A 17,329-nucleotide genomic window follows, 5' to 3' on the forward strand; every position below is an offset into this window, starting at 1 on the left:
GTGACAGCGCGAGCCGGTCCCTCGCTGCGGCCGTGCCCGGGACCCTGTAGGCACTGGAGCGGTGGTGACTGCTGGTGTCGTTCGCAGTGCGCAGAGCGGGTGCTCAGTGCGCGGGGTGGAGAGCTGTCAGGCTCCCGGTGAGCAGGGAGGGCCAGTGCCGTGCCGTGGCCAGCGTCTGCCCGGGAGCTCGGGGCACTCGATCAACCGCTCGCTGCGGAGGGCTTGCGCTGTCCGTCCGGCTGGCAGAGGCAGGCTGGTGGCTCTGGCCAACTTTGGCCTGAGGGCGGCTGAAGCTCAGTCCCACGTTTGGGTGCATTTCCATGTCGGCGTAGGATGGGCCACGTCCATCAGAGTGCGGCCATGGCTGTGGTGAACATGCTCACTTGGCGCCCACTTCCAGGGCGAGGGTGGTGCTGGGTGTGTTGCTCTGGTGTGCGATCCCTCGTGGAGCAGTGTTTGTGCCCGGACATCGACGATCTCCGCAGCTGAGCACACTTGTGACTGCGTGTGTGCTCCCATCGACCCACACGTGTGCCTGTGCCACTGCGCGCCCGTGACCGCGTGTGCTCTCGTGTGACTCTGCGTGGGGGTGACGCCGTGTGAGCGGGCACACATGCGATGCGAGTGTGTGAGTGAGGCAGAGACTGTCCGTATGCCCGCGTGCGGCTGCGACTCCGTCCCGTGGTGGGGGTGCGTGACTGGGTGCCCCTGTGCGGAGGAGGTGCTGCCTGCCCCGGCCCTTCCTTCCCTGGGTGTCCTGCTTGGGGTGCACATTCCTGCCTGCGTAGGTGCTTGCCAAACTGGATCATCAGCACACAGAGGCATTTTCCCTCTGACTCACCGAGGTCGATTTGGCTCTGGGGAACGCACCTGGGCAGGAGGTCCCTCTCTTCACAGGGGTGAAGGTGGACACAGGACCCGTTTCTGTTGTCTTTACTCCCTCCTCAGAAGCCCTTCCTTGCCCGACATCTATTTTCAGCCTGCATTGTGTTGGGTAGTTACTGATGCCATGAATCGGTATACTGCTAATTGCGCTGCGCTGTAGGTTCAGCTATTCCGGTTGGGCTCCGGCAAAGGCTTTGCTCTGGGCCGCGTCCCTGGCAGGAGCGGGGTGCAAGGGGGTGCAGAGGGTACCTGGCCTGGGCCAGGCAGGAGGGTCCCGTCTCTCTCTGCTCTGTGCAGCACAGACCCCGCCTGCACCCAAAGGCAGACCCGAGTTGCTCTGCGTTGGCCCCCACACGCTCCTCAGACATGGCACAGCACTGGCCACGGCCAAGCGGGACACTCCTCTGAGCTGTGCCGGAGACACCGGACCACTACGTGGAGCTGGCCCAGCTCATTTAGACACCTCTGAAGTGCTGGTAGTTGGCGGCTTCCCTTGAAGGTGCATTACTTTGCATTTGTGGAAGCAGAGGCTGTGATTTATCTGCCCACAGCGGATGCCGACTGTGGAGCTGGAGCCCCGGTCCCGTTATAGCTGTGGAGAGCACACCAGGACGCTCACCGGAGCCCAGACCATGACTCCCCTGACCACTTGCACATGTCTGCCCAAGGATGTGTCCACAAAGCAACCACTGGCCACCTGGACCTGCTCTCCCTTGGCTGCCCCAGGGCAGCCGGGGTGACCTGCGCTGCACACAAACATCACCCGGGGTGAATCAGCCCTGAGCGTCACCTCCTGCTGCACGTGCAGGTCTCTGAGCGGCCCCACCTTCCTCACCGGCACCACATGGCTTGAACAGTTGTGTGAGGTGGAAATGCTGGTGCCTCACCTCAACCCTGCTCCCAGATTGTCCCCTTGTTAGTGGAGAACAGGACTCCCTCTCCCGCGATGAGGACGGAGCATTTAGTCCCTCACGTCCCTCCCTACCCCCTAACCTGCTTCTGGGACATGACAAAACTTCTTCTTTTCAGCCCTAAAGCCGCTTAGCTCTTTCACGATCTTCTCTGAGGCACTGTCAAGGGCTTTTTGGCGATGGATGTATTTTTGGGGATGGTGCTCAGCAAAGCTGAGCTCTTCTGTGCCCAGTACCGTACCACCCCAGTACCACCGTACCAGTACCACCCCAGAGGTGTTTCCCCAGGGGACTGGGACGATGCTGTGGGTGAGCCCTGTGCCTGCGTCCCCATGCCTAACAGCTCCTGGAGCCACCAAGGGGGCTGCACCCACTGGCACAGGACAAGCTGGTCCTCCATGGTCCTCCTGCTCCTCCACAGCCCCCCCGAGAAGGGCCGATGAAGAAGAAGGGTGCCCACAAGTGCATCTCCAGGCAGGTGGCCATTCCTGTGTCCCCATGGGCGACTCCAGTGCCCACATGCCTTCCCCGGGGAAAGGGGGCACTGCAGAGACTGCACGGCGCCTCTCAGCTTCCTAAATGCCAATCCCTATGCTGCAGCGCTGAAACCCTGGTCCTCCTGGCCGGGGTTGCCCATGTGCTGCGTGCTGGACCGCGGTCCTGTCCCGCTTACTCACTGCTTTGGCCACCGGCTGTGGGACACACAGGGCGCATATCTCCCCCTGGCCCTTGTCTTTGGCTCTGCGGGTTCGGCTGGGATCCTGTCAGCCCCGTTCCCAAAGCCACCGGGCACAGGGGACACTTGCCCCCAGACTTGCCTCCATCCCTTCCCCGGCTCCTGGGGTTCATAGTTAGACCTGAGACTTAAAGGAGGGCTCCTGTCTCTGTCTGCCACCCGGGGGCATCACCAGCATCTTACCCGGTGACACTGATGTCATGGGGCCCATTACCCATTCTCTCGGCACTGGAAGGCGCCCACCCAACTCCAACACTTGGCATTAGCAGCTGCAGGCAAGTACTGCTGACCACGAGGCGTCGCGAGCAAGCACGGGGGTTGTTCTTGACCGTGGAGTCCTGAGTGCAAAATTGGAAATGACCCACAAACTTGGAAACAGAATACCAGCGTAAGGAAGGTGGTACACCGGTTGCGTGTCCCTTGAGGAAGCTGTTCCATAGGTCTGCTCCCGGTCTGCACCAAGTCCTGGAGACATCTCACAGGGGAGACCTTTCGGGTCACCCCCAGCGTTCCCACCGCAGGTCCGTCAGCAGGCGGGTGACAGGGACTGTCTCAGCGGAGCGCGTGCTGTGTGCCGGCTGCAGCTGCGCCGCCAGCGACAGCGCTGGTGCGATACCTGCAAGTGGTTTGGAAACCGATGTCCTTGCTGAGCAGTGCCGATTGCATGATCCATTTTGTCTTCTTTCTCTGGAAGACAGCCGGTTTGCAAGCTGACGCTGAAACTCTTGTGACTTCAATACGATCAGAGGTTTTTGAACTGTGCGGCAGTTCCTCTTTTGGTTTACAAGCCAAAATACAGTGACTTCACGTTTCGCTTTGCTGGAAAATGCTGGGAGCTGGATATTTGTGAGAGCACAAAGGAAACTGCGCTCAGGTTGTCCCAAGGAGGAACGTTGACTTCTCCCTTGACTTCAGGTGTGGGGAGTTAACCTGCAGTGACCTGCAGTCGCCCAGCTTCCCCCTTCCCCGACAGCCTGACGGGCAGTACGGACCGCCCGCAGCTTCCCGGCCCTGCCACTTCCATCATCTGGCCATGCCGCACCGTGAGCCCTGGTAGGGGCTCTTTAGTGACCGGACAAGTGGCTGCCGCCCTTCCCCTTTGGCCAGACCAGGGGATGGAGTTGTCAGGTCCATGAGCAGCCAGAGCTGCGCCGCCTGCGAAGCTGTGGGTTGGCGACCAGCGCTCGGTGCCTCCACGCATGGTGGGGCTGCGGCTCTTGGCGTCCTGCAGGTCCTGGGCTTGGCAGAAGGCAGGGAGGGGACAGCATCACCGTCTGGGGAGAGCTTGTGTCATGTCAGGATCCCTACGTGTGGCACTGGGCTGCCGGGGCTGCCACCCAGCTGCAGCCAGCTGTGTCTGTCTGGCCTTGGAGCGGCTCAAAGGGCTTCTTCTGATTGTTCTTCTTTTTAGTGTAGACCCCAGAAGAAGTAAAGAAAAATCAGTCTGTAGGTCTCGGAGAGTGTCTGAATCTATGGAGAGTGAAGCTGGGATGCTGACCCATGGGATGCCCCGGTCCTCGCTGCGCTGAGTGACTCACCAGCTGGTCCCACCGCTTCCCGGGACGCCTGCCACGGAGACACCAGGCTCGGGCGTCCACAGCGTGGTGGCTCGGCCGCTCCTGCCGGAAGGTGTAGGTGTCCTTGGCTGAAGCAGCCACGAACCACATCAGAGAGTGAGGAGATGGCTTTCTCAGGGATGCTTCAGCACGGAGGTGTTTGGGGAGTGTTTTCCTTCAGCGTTTGATTCGGGGAGCCTCCTCTGCCGCAGCGCGGGTGCTGACGTGACTCCCTCCCAGCCCGTCCCCTCAGCGCCGGTCCCTGCGGTTCTGGAGTCGCCGTGGCGGGTGATGCACGGGGCAGGCACAACCTCACACCTGAGGAGGAGAGGGCAGCCCCTCTGCTCGGGCAGCCCTCCGGGGATACCCACACACAGGCGGCCCCTGAACGGGGCAGGGGACAATATTAACCAGAGGGAAATCACCCGCAGCCGCTGTCCCTCTACCCGGTGGGACCCACGGTGTGGAGCTCGTGCACCGGTGTTGCCGGCGCAGCGGTGTCCTGATGCGCGGGGCCGCCCATGCGCCGCGCGGGTGCTGCTGGCAGGCATGGAGACAGCTCGGGATCTGCAGAGCCGTGTGTGCCGGCGGTGTTGGGAGAACTTCACCTTGACTGCAGGCGCCGCACGCTGCCGCGCCTGCTCCGCCTGTTCTCGCCCGGCCGAGCTGAGCAATGCGATGCGCTTTTGAAGGGAAGAATAACAAAAATGTCCCTTTTCAAAAACCACAATGAACCGGCCAAGCCCAGCACCCAAGGGATGGGCACAGGCAGGCAACCATGGACAAACAGAAAAGACAAAAATCCTTTTTATTCTCTCTTGGAGAAACGTGATTGCACAACTCTGATCTCTGTGGGAAAGAAGCTCTCAAGTATCTTCTGCCCTGACACGTGATTCCTGGGAAACCGATCGGTGAGGCTTTGGCTGGTGCTTCAGGCCACCTGGCCCACGGCGGGGAGGAGGATAAGCCAGGGGTGTGCCGTGGCAGCAACTGCCTTCTGCCACTCTTCCAGGGGACTCGTTTATTGTTTGACTTCCCCGCAGAAGAGTTTCCCTCCGCAGCTCCTGGGCACAGCGAGGGGAAGGATGCACACGTATAGACCAGCCCAGGTCCCCCTACCCTCACTCCTGCCCTCCTCTGAGGGCATGTTGGGAGAGAGAGACTCCCTTTTCACAAGGGGTAACATTGAAAAGACGAGGGGTGATGGGTACAAGTCACTCCAGGAGAGATTCTGATGGGACACAAGAGGAAAATTTTTCACAGTGAGAACAATCAGCCATTGGAATAATTTCCCCAGGGAATCACAGACTGGTTAGAGTTGGTAAGGACCTTAAAAATCATCTAATCAAACCCCCTGCCCTGGGCAGGGACACCACCCGCCAGCCCAGGTTGCTCCAAGCCCTGTCCAACCTGGTCTTGAACACCTCCAGGGATGGGGCAGCCACAGCTTCTCAGGGCAACCAAAAATTATCCACAGTGAGCATTAATCACTGCCTGGGCATGTTCCTGGATGGAGTGTCTTTTGCAAGGCACCAGTTCGGCATACTGAGCGGGGCCATAGTGGTCCTCAGGTGGAGGAGAAGATGGCTGCCACGAGGCTGTGGCATGTCCTGGAGCAACAGGAGTGCTGCTGTGCTTGGGCTGGAAGGCGTGGGCTTGGTGATGGGCAGGTGAGGTGTAGAGGCTGGAGCTGCTGAGGCCACACAGTCTGTTCTACTCTTAAGAAAACAAAACGAAACAAACCAACAAAAAAGCAGGATCATAGAATAATTTAGGTTGGAAAGGACCTTCAGAGGCTGTCTGGTCCAACTCAGAGCAGGTCCAGTCAGATCAGATTGCTCAGGGCTGTCTTCAGTCAGTGTTGATCACCTCCAAGGGGAGGGAAGGGACCTCTGGAGATCCACTCCCTCTGCTTAAAGCAGGGTCAGCCATAACCAGCCTGAGGTCCTGAGGTCGCTCAGGACCATGTCCAGTTGGGTTTTAAGTATTTCCAAGGATGGAGACTCTGCCAAGCCCTTTGGGCAACCTGTGGCAATGTTTGACCACCCTCACAGTAAAAAAGTGTCTCCTGATGTTCAGAGGGAACCTCCTGTCCTGTCTGGCCTCTTGTCCTGTCACTGGGCACCACTGACAAGAGCCTGGCTCCATCTTCTTCGCTCCCTCCTTTCAGGTGTTTATATACATTGGTGAGATCCCCCTGAGCCTTCTCTTCTCCAGCATGAACAGTCCCAGCTCTCGCAGCCTCTCCTCATAGGAGAGGAGCTCCAGTCCCTTCACCATCTTTGTGACCGTTTGTGGGACTGTCTCCAGTATGTCCATGTCTGTTGTCCTGGGGAGCCCAGAACTGGACCCAGCACTCCAGGTGCGTCCTCACCAGTGCTGAGTAGAGGGGAAGGATCACCTCCATCGACCTGCTGGCAGTACACCAGGAGGGCTGGTGGCCTTCTCTGCTGCAGGAGCGCATTGCTGGCTCGTGTTTAGCTTCTTGTGCACCAGGATGGTCAAGCCTTTTTCTGCAAAACTGCCTTCCAGGAGGCCACCCATCCTGGAACTGGTGCCTGGGGCTGTTCCTCTCAGGGGCAGGACTTGGGATTTCCCTTTGTTCAACTGCATGAGGTTCCTTTCTCAAGTTCAGCAAAGGAAAACGCAAAGTCCTCGCTCCCAGAGCTCTGTAGCCACTGCTGATATCCTCCAGATCACTCCTGGCACTATCATTGGTGCCCACAAGAAAGGGCAGCCAGACCTAGTGGACTGAGGGCTGGACAAATCCTGTCGGTCTGTCTGCAGCATCCCAGGTCCTGGCCCCAGGTCTCTGTGAAAACCCTGTAGATCCCCTCCTCATTTTCCCTGGTGGTGCACAGCCTGCTCAGATGCCCCAGGCACTTTCAGCAGTCCCAGACCTTGATGGCAGCGTCCGCCCTGTGGGGCTCTGGGCTGAGGCCCCCATTGCGTGGAGGAGAGCAGCAGCAGTCGGTGCAGGAGTGTCTGTCCTGCAATGCGTCGAGAACGTCGCTGCTGGGTCTGCAGGAAGCCCTCAGCAGAGGTTCTGGGTGCTGTCATGACAACAGCTATGACTCCTGCGATGTCCTCGCCGGCTGCTCTCTCCGGCAGACCCAACGGCACCAGAAGCAGCTCCCCGCACAAGTGGGAATGGAGCCAGAGCTGCTGGGTGAACAGACAGCGCCAGCCCCGGCAGTGTCCCCGCACCATCCTGCCAACGGCCCCACCAGCCACTGAGCATCTGCTCGTAGCCCCCTGTTTGCAGAATGCCTGCTGAGGGATGAGGCCAGAGCCACGAGGATGATCCGAGGGCTGGAGCACCTCTCCTATGAGGAGAGGCTGAGAGAGCTGGGGCTGTTCAGCCTGGAGAAGAGAAGGATCCAGGGAGATTTTATTGCCGCCCTCCAGTCCCTAAAGGGGCTCCAGGAGAGCTGGGGAGGGACTTTTTACTGGGGCATGGAGTGACAGGATGAGGGGGAATGGCTATAAACTGGAAGAGGGCAGGTTTGGATTAAACATTAGGAAGAAGTTTTTCACTTTGAGGGTGGTGAGGCAGTGGAACAGGTTGCCCAGAGATGTTGTTGGGGTACCATCCCTGGAGGTGTTCAAGGCCAGGCTGGAGGTGGCCTTGGGCAACCTGGGCTGGTGGGAGGTGTTCCTGCCCATGGCAGGGGGGTTGGAACTCGATGATCTTCAAGGTCCTTTCCAACCTAAACCATTCTATGATTCTATGATTCTATGACTGGAGCGGCCACCACCTCCAGCCTGGCCACTGGAGGCCAGTAGCACCCAGGACAGACCAGCAGCACCCAGTATGGTCCTGCCCAGCTGCCAGAGCCCAGCTGGGGTCTCTGCACAGGCTGAGGGACATGTCTGCCACCCTCCCATTTGCAAGTTCAACCAGCAGCAAAGCTGCACATGTACCCCATGGACATACAGACACAGAGGGCACTGGCACGGCCGGTCAGACAGACCGTTGCCATCGGTGGCAGCTGCAGACAGGACCCACGTCACACCCATGCATTGGCAGCCGCGTCCCCTCCTCCCCTGGGGCTGGCGGAGGCCGGAGGTCATGAGCGCAGGCACCAGCATGGCACTCTCTGGGTTCACTCGTGGACGCCCCGAGAACCAGAATGGCCCCTCTGTCCGCTGGCACCTCTGCCCAGGTCCTCACCCAGGGGTCCCCTGCTCACCCCCTGTCTGCTGGTGGACACACACGCGCCCCCCACGCCGGGATCGGGGGAGATGCTCACCACCCCCCGCAGCCAACACCAGGCACACGGGCTGTGACCCATGGTACCGCTCCAGACCCCGGCATGGAGGCCCTCACTCACACTGGTCCCCCATCATGAGCTGGTTTTTGGGACACAGTCTGTGGGACCCTCCCCAGACCCAGAGAGCTGAGGCCCCGCCAGCTGCTGATGCTGAGACCCTCAGGGTGATGTCTATACCAGCTGCGAAGCCCTCCTGTGCCTGCAGTTCCTTGATAGCCCATCAATTAGTGCCGCTGACCAGGTTTGTTTCTGGTTATTGTCTTCGTTAACACTAATTGGCCTGGTCAGGTTTTATGTCTCTGTGTTTGCCTCCCTCTGTTTTCTTTCAGCTCTGGAGCCTCCAACAAAGGAGAGACATGGGCCTGTTGGAGCGGGGCCAGAGGAGGCCCCGGAGATGCTGGGAGGGCTGGAGCCCCTCTGCTGGGAGAGTTGGGGGGTTCAGCCTGGAGAAGAGAAGGCTCCGTGCAGATCTCAGAGCCCCTTCCAGTGCCTAAAGGGGCTCCAGGAGAGCTGGGGAGGGACTCTGCATCAGGGAGGGGAGCCGTGGGACCAGGGGGAACAGTTTGACGCTGACAGAGGGGGGATTTAGGTGAGATCTGAGGAGGAAATTCTCTCCTGTGCGGGTGGTGAGCCCCTGGGGCAGGTTGCCCCGAGAAGCTGTGGCTGCCCCATCCCTGGAGGTGTTCAAGGCCAGGTTGGACGGGTCTCGGAGCAACCTGGGCTGGTGGGAGGTGTCCCTGCCCAGGGCAGGGGGGTTGGAACTTGATCTTCAAGGTCCCTTCCAGCCTAAACCATTTTATGGCTCTATGATCATCTTAACAGAAAGAATGAACATCCCCCAGCTCCATGCATCCTGACTGATTGGTGCAACTAGCCAGGTTTGTTCCAATCCCCACCTCCTGTATCGTTTGCTGTTCTTGCTGGTCCCTGGCTCTTCTTGTTGGTGGCTCCTTTGACCAGTACCCTCAAAGGAGCAGGTGCTCCCTGGCCACACCATCGAAGCCCCACTGGCCACACCATCGAAGCCCCACTGGCCACCAAGTCTCGGCCACTGCTGAGGTCCTGGTTGTAGCCCCACCAAAGAGCCCGGTCTCCCCTCAGGATATTGCGTGGTGCCTCTGGACGGACACAGGTTGCGTGAGGTATCCTGGCGTGGAGGTTTTTCCCTCCCTGACGTTCACATCTGATTTACTCTGGCGGCTGCTGAGCACACATCAAACAACCTGTTGCCTTTCTTGCTGCTGAACAGCAACAGCTCGGCGCTGGGTGTGTGGACACGAGGACTGCTTCTCCCCGTATGCACCTTTTTACCTGCCTCAGACATAATCTGACATTTTCATTCCAGCCACTGCATGTTGCTCGGTCTTCCCGCAGCTTTTGCAGCTGGCACCTTCCTTTGCGAAGCTGAATAATTTAATACCATCTGCCCCTTCCCCGCTCGCAGCATTTCCCAGACCGTGTCTGCACGTGTTACACGGCCCAGCTCTCCGCACGGGTCCCTCTGGCCCTACTGGTGACTCCCTCGCGGAGAAGAGGGCTCGCTTTTTCTTGTCTTTACTCTCCTTTGAGCATTTGCAGCTGTTGGCTCCGTGACGTCCCAGCAGCAGCCACAAACCTTTCCTGCCGTTTCCCCACAGCCCAGTTCTTACGGAAAACAGCAAATATCTGTTCCCTGCTTGCCCTGCCCATGTCATTTATGGTTTTATGCCCCTTTTGTGTCCCTGCCGAGGACCTGCCCTTCCTCCTGGCTGCAGAGGACGTTCTCTGCCTGGCTCAGACTCGGCAGCGACAGCCGCCGTTGCTGGCCCCACTCCATGGAGACGGGATTCCCTCCAGGGTTCTGTTGGTGTATTTGTGACTTTGACCCCACTCTAAGCTTCCTGATAACAGCCCTGTGCTGCCACCAGCACACCCTCCTCGGCCGTTCCGTGCATTTTATACCTTGGCCCCACAGCGTCCTCCTGGTGAGCCTCCTCCCAAGAAGTCCGCGGCGTGCCGGTGTTCCGTTGGAGATGAGTCATCCCAGATCCTCAGCCCTCTGTATTGTGTTTATCTTCATTCTCTAGTTTTTTTCTGTGTTGTTCTTTAACAGGATTCTGCTTCTTTAAACTGCTCTTCCCTTCTCCTTTTCTCCATGCTGGTTTTCACCATATTTGAATGGACTTTGAGCGGGTTTGGCTTGTCCTTTGCTCGGAGATGCAAAACCTTTATGACAAAAACTTTTCAGCTTCTCAGCCCTGTTTTATGAATTCATGTCTCTGCTTTACTATCTGACCTCCACACGATACCTGGACCGTGTCAGGGAATGCTGTCATGGAGAGCTTGGCTTTCATCTTTCTGCCTGAAGCCTACATTTTGGTGCCAGAACCTCTTTCGTCCATCTTCCTCTGTGTCTCTGTCTCCTCCCCAGCACCTTTTACAAGCCTTTCCAGAAACCTCCTGGGATCTGGCCACCGCATGCCTAGCAGGAGAGTCATGATGTGACTCTGGATCACAAGTCCCAAGTGTGTTTTGTCTCAGCTCGCTCTCTGGGTCCTTCATCCGGGGACCACCACCACGTTCCTGGTAGGCTTCACTGCCTGGTCTGGGACAGGAGCTCCTTACAGATAAACTGCTAGCTGCTGGCTGTTCAAGTGTGTGGCAGTCCAACACGGCCCCTGAGGTGAGCTGTGATGGTCCATATGGACATGGAGGACACTGTTCTTCTGCCCGTGGAAGGGCTGACCATCTTTACCCAGGTTGCATCTGCACCTGCCCTGTAGCCTCCAGCCCGGGGCTGGGCTAACGTGGCACTCATGGAGGCTGCTCCCGCCACCGGAGGACTCTCCAGTGTCACCTGCCCATAACCTGCCGAGGAGAGCCATAAGCTGCTCCTACATGGACCTGGCAACTCCGGAGCAGCACCATGGGGAAGGCAGCCAGGCTTCAGTGCTGGGCCCATGCTGCCGGACCCTACCCTGTCCTGCTTTCCTTAGTGCACACTCTTCATCCTGTGCAGTCCTCCTCCCATTCCTGATCTCCATGTGAGACTGGCCTTTTCTGTATCCAGACAACAGCCGAGCTTTGAGGAGCTGACAGCTGGCAGATGATGCTCTGGCTCAGGACTGGGAGACCGAGAACTTCAGAATACTCTGAGGTTTCCTCTCGGTTCCTTTTCTCTTGTATAACCTAGCGGATATATAAAAAATTAGCCACGAGCTTTCAGTTAGGTTTAGTTAAATGGCTTTTGGCTAGGTGTGTAAGACTGAAGATCCTACCAAGAAATGGCCTTATATTGGTTAGGTTTAGTACAAAGATGGGGCAGCTGCCAGGCAGAGCTTACCACCAGACAAGAGACCCTGGAAAGGGGGAGGTCTAAACCAGAGCTGGAGGGCTGCAAGTGTCCATCCTGCTCCATGGGGACTGCTGGCTCTCCAGGGCACGAGCTAATGAATGAGGCTGCTGGGAAACGGGGCACCTGGAGATCGGGTGAAAAGTGTGGTGGAGGTTGGAAGGCGTGGAACTAGAGACTGACGAAGAGGAGACAGTCGGAGTGCAGGGGCTGTGGGCAGGAGCACAGGAATGGCCGGGACGGAGCGGGATGAGAGCAGCCGGTGCCTTGTTTCTTACAGCAAGGCCTCTGACCCCGTAGCGGTGTGGAGGGCTCTGAGATCTGGAGATGGCACAGGACTAGAGTGTGTCAAGGACACAGCTTGGCTGTTCACCCTGGATTTGGCTGAAGCATTGTCTAATCCATTTCCAGGAAAGAGCAGAAGTCTCAAAGATGAATATGAAGCCTCTTGGCTGACATGGGAGCCTGAATCATTGAGGTTCTCTGGAGATGGCATTAGTGTTTGCAGGTCTGTGTGGGAAGAAGCTGAACTAACCCCAGTGCGGAGTGAGGTGAGGCCTGGGAGCTATAAAACTTCCCCGTTGCGCTCTGGCCCTTTAGGTAAATTATGGCATTTCTGATGTGTCTCCATGTTTGTAATGCAGATGGTGGTTGGACAGTCGCGGTTATGCCAACCCAGAGCAGAGGGCCGTGTCTCCCCTGCGCTGCAGCCAACGCTGCCGAGTGTCAGCCTCCACACAAAGAGCGTAAGAGCAGTGAGAGCCCCTACCGACACCCCCGATCCTGCCTTCCAGCTCCGGGTAACCTGCGGCTGGGGGGCCTCCTGAGGCAGAGGTGGGTCTTTGCATTTAACAGCCCTCAGTGGACTTCTTTACCATTGGTTTGCCCCATCACTTTTTGAGCCCATGCAAATCTCCAGGCTACACGGCAGGTTACGGTAAGGAGTTCCACGGCTAATCTATACCTGTATCTAGCTATCAGCTCTACAAGCTGTGGCAAAAAATCCATTTTCCAGGACATTACTGGGTTAATTAAGGCAAATAGCCTAAGGTAATGCGTTTAAGGAGAGTAAGTTTCCTTCTATTAAACAGTGGTAGAATTATTCAGCCCTGAACTCTACGGCAGAGTGGTTCTGGGGCTGCCTCCTCCCCCGGAGCGTGGCACGTGGGCTGAGTCAGCTCAGGACACAGGACGGCAAAAGAAGCTGAGAAATGCCCAGAGGCCAGCTTGAGGGAATGGACGCACCGCTGCCGGCTCCCCTGACCGCAGGTGGACGGACGAGAGATACGGCACGACAACGTCCCCCACGGGGTCTCAGCTCCTGTGCGTATCCCACAGCACAGCTCTCTATAGAGGCTCCATGGGGAGCCAGGGAATTGGAGGGAGGGGAAGCACAGCATGAGAGCGAATTGAGTGTATGTACTGCTGAGAGACCAAACCACTTTAAGCGGAGGGCGTCTGTAGTCCAGATGACCCCAGAAAAACTAGACAAGCTGAGCCATAAAGAGTAAACACACATAATCCCACCTCAGGAACCCATAACACCACCCTGATGTACTGCCTACAGAGAAATATGCTCTCCATGCAAAATTCAGGTTTGAAAACCTGCAACTCTAAGAACACCCTGCAAATCTGATAAGAAAAAAAATGTTCCTCATGCATAAGAAAACAGACTAGAAGGAGAATAAAAATACCATTCTCACTGCACCTCACACACCACAAAAGACATAGTTCCATTTAAGTTTGGCTGAGGAAAACGAGGACAACATATTTCAACAAAACGACCTGAGATGACCCAGGCTGATTCCTGTGTTCCTGAAATACTACAGGAGAAAAAAGCTTAATACACTCTACCACAACGCTCAGGGGAGTCGCTTAAAAGCTGTACCTGATATGCGTAAGTTACTGAAAAAGAAAGAGAACAATAAGGAAATTCACTGAATGGAACTGGATTTTTAAAAAATACAATTAAAAAAAGAAAGAAAAATACCAACAACAAAGGAACTATTCACAATAACTAAATTCTTCACCAATGCAATAACAAAAAACCATGCAATATGTCTAACAATTACTTGCTAAAAACATTAAGGAAAAAAAGACCAGTATCCGGGTCGGGCACGCAGCGGCGGAGGAGCTGCATGTAGGTGAGGTTCTCGTGGGTGTTGGGGTCGAAGAAGCCCTTGGTGTCGTCGGTGGGGTCGGAGAGGATCTGGCTCATCTCCTGGTCAAAGTAGCCGCGCCGGTAGGCCACCTCCACGGGGAGGCGGTGGCTGTGCACGGGGTCGATGATGCCGCCGGTGGCGATCTGGGCCTCGAGGAGGCGTATGCCGTGCTCCTTGACGATGAGCTCCTTCTTCATGGCCTGGAAGAGGGAGATCTGGTCGCCGGTGTAGGGGTCGGTGTAGCCCGTGACGGCCCTCTCGGCCGACAGGAGCTTCTCGTGCAGCTCGCTGCCCACCAGCCCGGAGGAGACGGCCTCGTCCACGGAGAGCTTCTTGCTGGTGAGCGGGTCAACGAGGAAGCCGGTGGCAGCCTGCGCCTCCAGCAGCACCAGGGCCGTGCCCTGCCTCAGGATGCCCTTCCACATGGCCTGGTAGATGCTCATCTTCTCCATCTTGGCGGGGTGGTCCTTGGAGGGCACCAGCACGCCGGCGATACTTCCAGTTCCCTCAAGGTATCTTCTCACACTTTCCATTTGTGCTATTTCTTGGGCCGTCTCTTTTCCTTCATTGAGTTTTTCCATTGTTTCTTCTGTGATTATCTGTGCGCTGAGGAGTTCTGATGCTGTTATTTGTTGTCTCAGTCCTTGGAACCAGACGTCACTTCTGTCCTCTTCTTTTTCTTTAATGATATTTAGTATTGTTTCAATGATTCCTTGCAGAATGTGGTGGGATTTCTCTTTATATTTTTTTACCAGTTCTTTTCTTTTGTCTTCTGTGATGTACTCAGAACATACGAGTTCCCACAGTGATAACACACGTCCTTTGTATTTTCCTACAGTCACTTTTACCTTTGTAGATAATAGTGCATTTTTTGTTTGCTCATCAATGTAGAAATAACCATCTTCTTTTTCCATGATCTGCAGCAGGTACAATCCAGTATCTCTGTCTTTGGAACATCTCTGTAGGAGTTGACTGTAACTGATTTTCTCATGAGTGTTTGGATCTATAAAACCTTTGCTACCATGATCTGGATCAGAAAGTAGGAGAAACGTATCATTATCCAAATATCCGCGCCGATAGGCCACCTCCACGGGGAGGCGGTGGCTGTGCACAGGGTCGATGATGCCACCGGTGGCAATCTGGGCCTCAAGGAGGCGGACGCCATGCTCCTTGACTGTTATCTTTTGTTGCATGGCCTGGAAGAGGGAAATTTTATTTCCTGCATGAGGATCTGTGTATCCTGTCACGGCCCTCTCTGCTGACAGGAGCTTCTCGTGCATCTCGCTGCCCACCAGCCCAGACAGGACGGCCTCATTCACAGAGAGCTTCTTATTTTTCAGTGGGTCAATGAGAAAACCAGTGGCAGCCTGTGCCTCCAGCAGCCCCAGTGCACATGGCTCTGTGAGGAGGCCCTTTTTCAGGGCCTGGTAGATGCTCATCTTCTCTTTCCTTGATGGGAGTAGAACTCCAGCAATGCATCCAGTGCCATCCAAGTACCTTTTGATGGTGTCCCTCTTTGTGAGGCTGGCAAGCGTGAGACTCCCATCCTGCAGCTGATCTAGAGTTTTCTTGTCAATTATCTCAGAGTTAAACAATTCTGATATTGACACATCCCCCCGGAGTCCTTTAACCTTGAGGGCTTCCCCTCTTTGCTCGGTATCCTCAATTATTTTGAGAATGAGAGCTATAAGATCTTCCAGTGTGAGGGTTTTGCATTTGTACTGTATCACTAGTTCTTTCCTTTTCTGCTCAGAGATGTAATGAGAGCAGAGAATTTCCCAGATGGAAACTCTTTGGTCCTTAAACTTTCCAATTTTCACTTCAAGGGGCTTAGAGCGCAAAACTTGTTTTGTAGACTCATCAATGTAAAAGTACTTTCCTCTTTCCTTTACAACTTGTAGCATGTACAACCCAGTCTCTGAATCTTGGACACATCTCTCCAGGAGCTGCATGTAGGTGAGGTTCTCGTGGGTGTTGGGGTCGAAGAAGCCCTTGGTGTCGTCGGTGGGGTCGGAGAGGATCTGGTTCATCTCCTGGTTGAAGTAGCCGCGCTGGTAGGCCACCTCCACGGGGATGCGGTGACTGTGCACGGGGTCGATGATGCCACCGGTGGCAATCTGGGCCTCGAGGAGGCGAATGCCGTGGCTCTTCACAATCAGTCCTTGGTTCATAGCTTCAAACAGGGACATTGGGGCTTTTGTGTAGGGGTCGGTGTAGCCCGTCACGGCTCTTTCTGCACACAGTAGCTTTTCAAAAATCTCCCCTCCAATTAGACCTGCAGTTAATGCTTCCTCCACTGAAAACTTCTTGTTTTTCTCTGGGTCGATGATGTAGCCGGTGGCAGCCTGTGCCTCCAGCAGCACCAGTGCTGTCCCTGGTCTCAGGATGCCCTTCCGCATGGCCTGGTAGATGCCCATCTTCTCATTGCTTGGCTGTATAAGGACCCCTGCTATGAAATTGCTGCCCTCCAGGTACCTGCGGACAGAGTCCATTTCAGTGACTTCTTTGACTGTTTTCTTCCCCTGGTTGAGCTCATCGAGGGTTTTTTTGTCTATCAGTTGAGACTGGAAGAGGTCACTGGCGGATACTCTTTTCCGCAGGCCCTTGAATGCAAACTTCTTGCCATGTGTCTCAGTCTCTTTGATGATTGTGGTGACAATTGTTACGATTTCGTGTAGCACTTCAGTATTCTCATCTTTGTACTTCTGCACTAGCTCTCTTCTCTTGCTGTCTGAGAGGTATTCAGAGTTGAGAAGGTCCCAGACTGACACAGTCTGTCCTTTGAACCTCCCTATGTTGACACAAACTGTCACAGATTTCAGCACCTCCATGGTTTGTTCATCCACACAGAACATGGCATCTTCTGAGAGAGGAAGGAGCCAGACACCTGACTCAGCCTCCTGAATGCATCTGTCCTTCAGCTGCTGGTAGGTCACGTTCTCCTTTGTGTTTGGATCAAAGAAGATTTTGGTGCTGTCATTCAGCTGAGAGAGGGTTTGGTTCAGGTCCTCATCGTAGAAGCCATACCTGCACGCGGCCTGGAGTGGAAGATGATGGTGGTGAATGGGATCAATGACCCCTCCTGTGGCCAGCTGGGCCTCTAGCAAGGGAACAGCGTCTCCCAGGGGAATCAGCTCTTTCCTGAGCGCTTGGCATAGTGAGATGGAACTCCCCGTGTAGGGGTCTGTGTAGCCAGTCACCGCCCTCTCAGCGAGAAGGAGTTTCTCGGTGAGCTCTTCGCCAACAACAGCTGCTTTCACGGCATCCCTCACGCTGAGTCTCTGGTTTGTTGCCGGGTCAGTTAGGTCTCCTGTGGCTGCCTGAGCTTCTAGCAGCCTCAGAGCAGCCCCAGGGAGGAGAAGATTGTTTTTCATGGCATCGTAAAAGGTCATCTTCTTTGTGGATGCTTCTATGAACACCCCGCCAATGCTGCCTGTGCCCTGCAATTACCTCCTCACACTCTCCATCGCAGCC

General features: G+C 55.9%; 1 protein-coding gene across 1 annotated transcript in view; it reads right to left on the reverse strand.

Annotated features, from left to right (window-relative positions):
* Positions 1–3,084: 3,084 nt before the first annotated feature.
* The window catches only part of LOC104295712 (epiplakin-like), a 23,851-nt gene continuing 9,606 nt past the window's right edge, over positions 3,085–17,329 (reverse strand). The window contains 4 exon segments of the mRNA XM_009895489.1: positions 3,085–3,219; positions 4,071–4,177; positions 13,794–14,525; positions 14,754–17,316. Of these exon segments, the coding sequence (XP_009893791.1) occupies positions 3,085–3,219; positions 4,071–4,177; positions 13,794–14,525; positions 14,754–17,316 (3,537 nt within the window).

This window comes from Charadrius vociferus, unplaced genomic scaffold (genome assembly GCF_000708025.1).
Source record: "Charadrius vociferus isolate BGI_N301 unplaced genomic scaffold, ASM70802v2 scaffold461, whole genome shotgun sequence".
NCBI classification, from domain to species: domain Eukaryota; kingdom Metazoa; phylum Chordata; class Aves; order Charadriiformes; family Charadriidae; genus Charadrius; species Charadrius vociferus.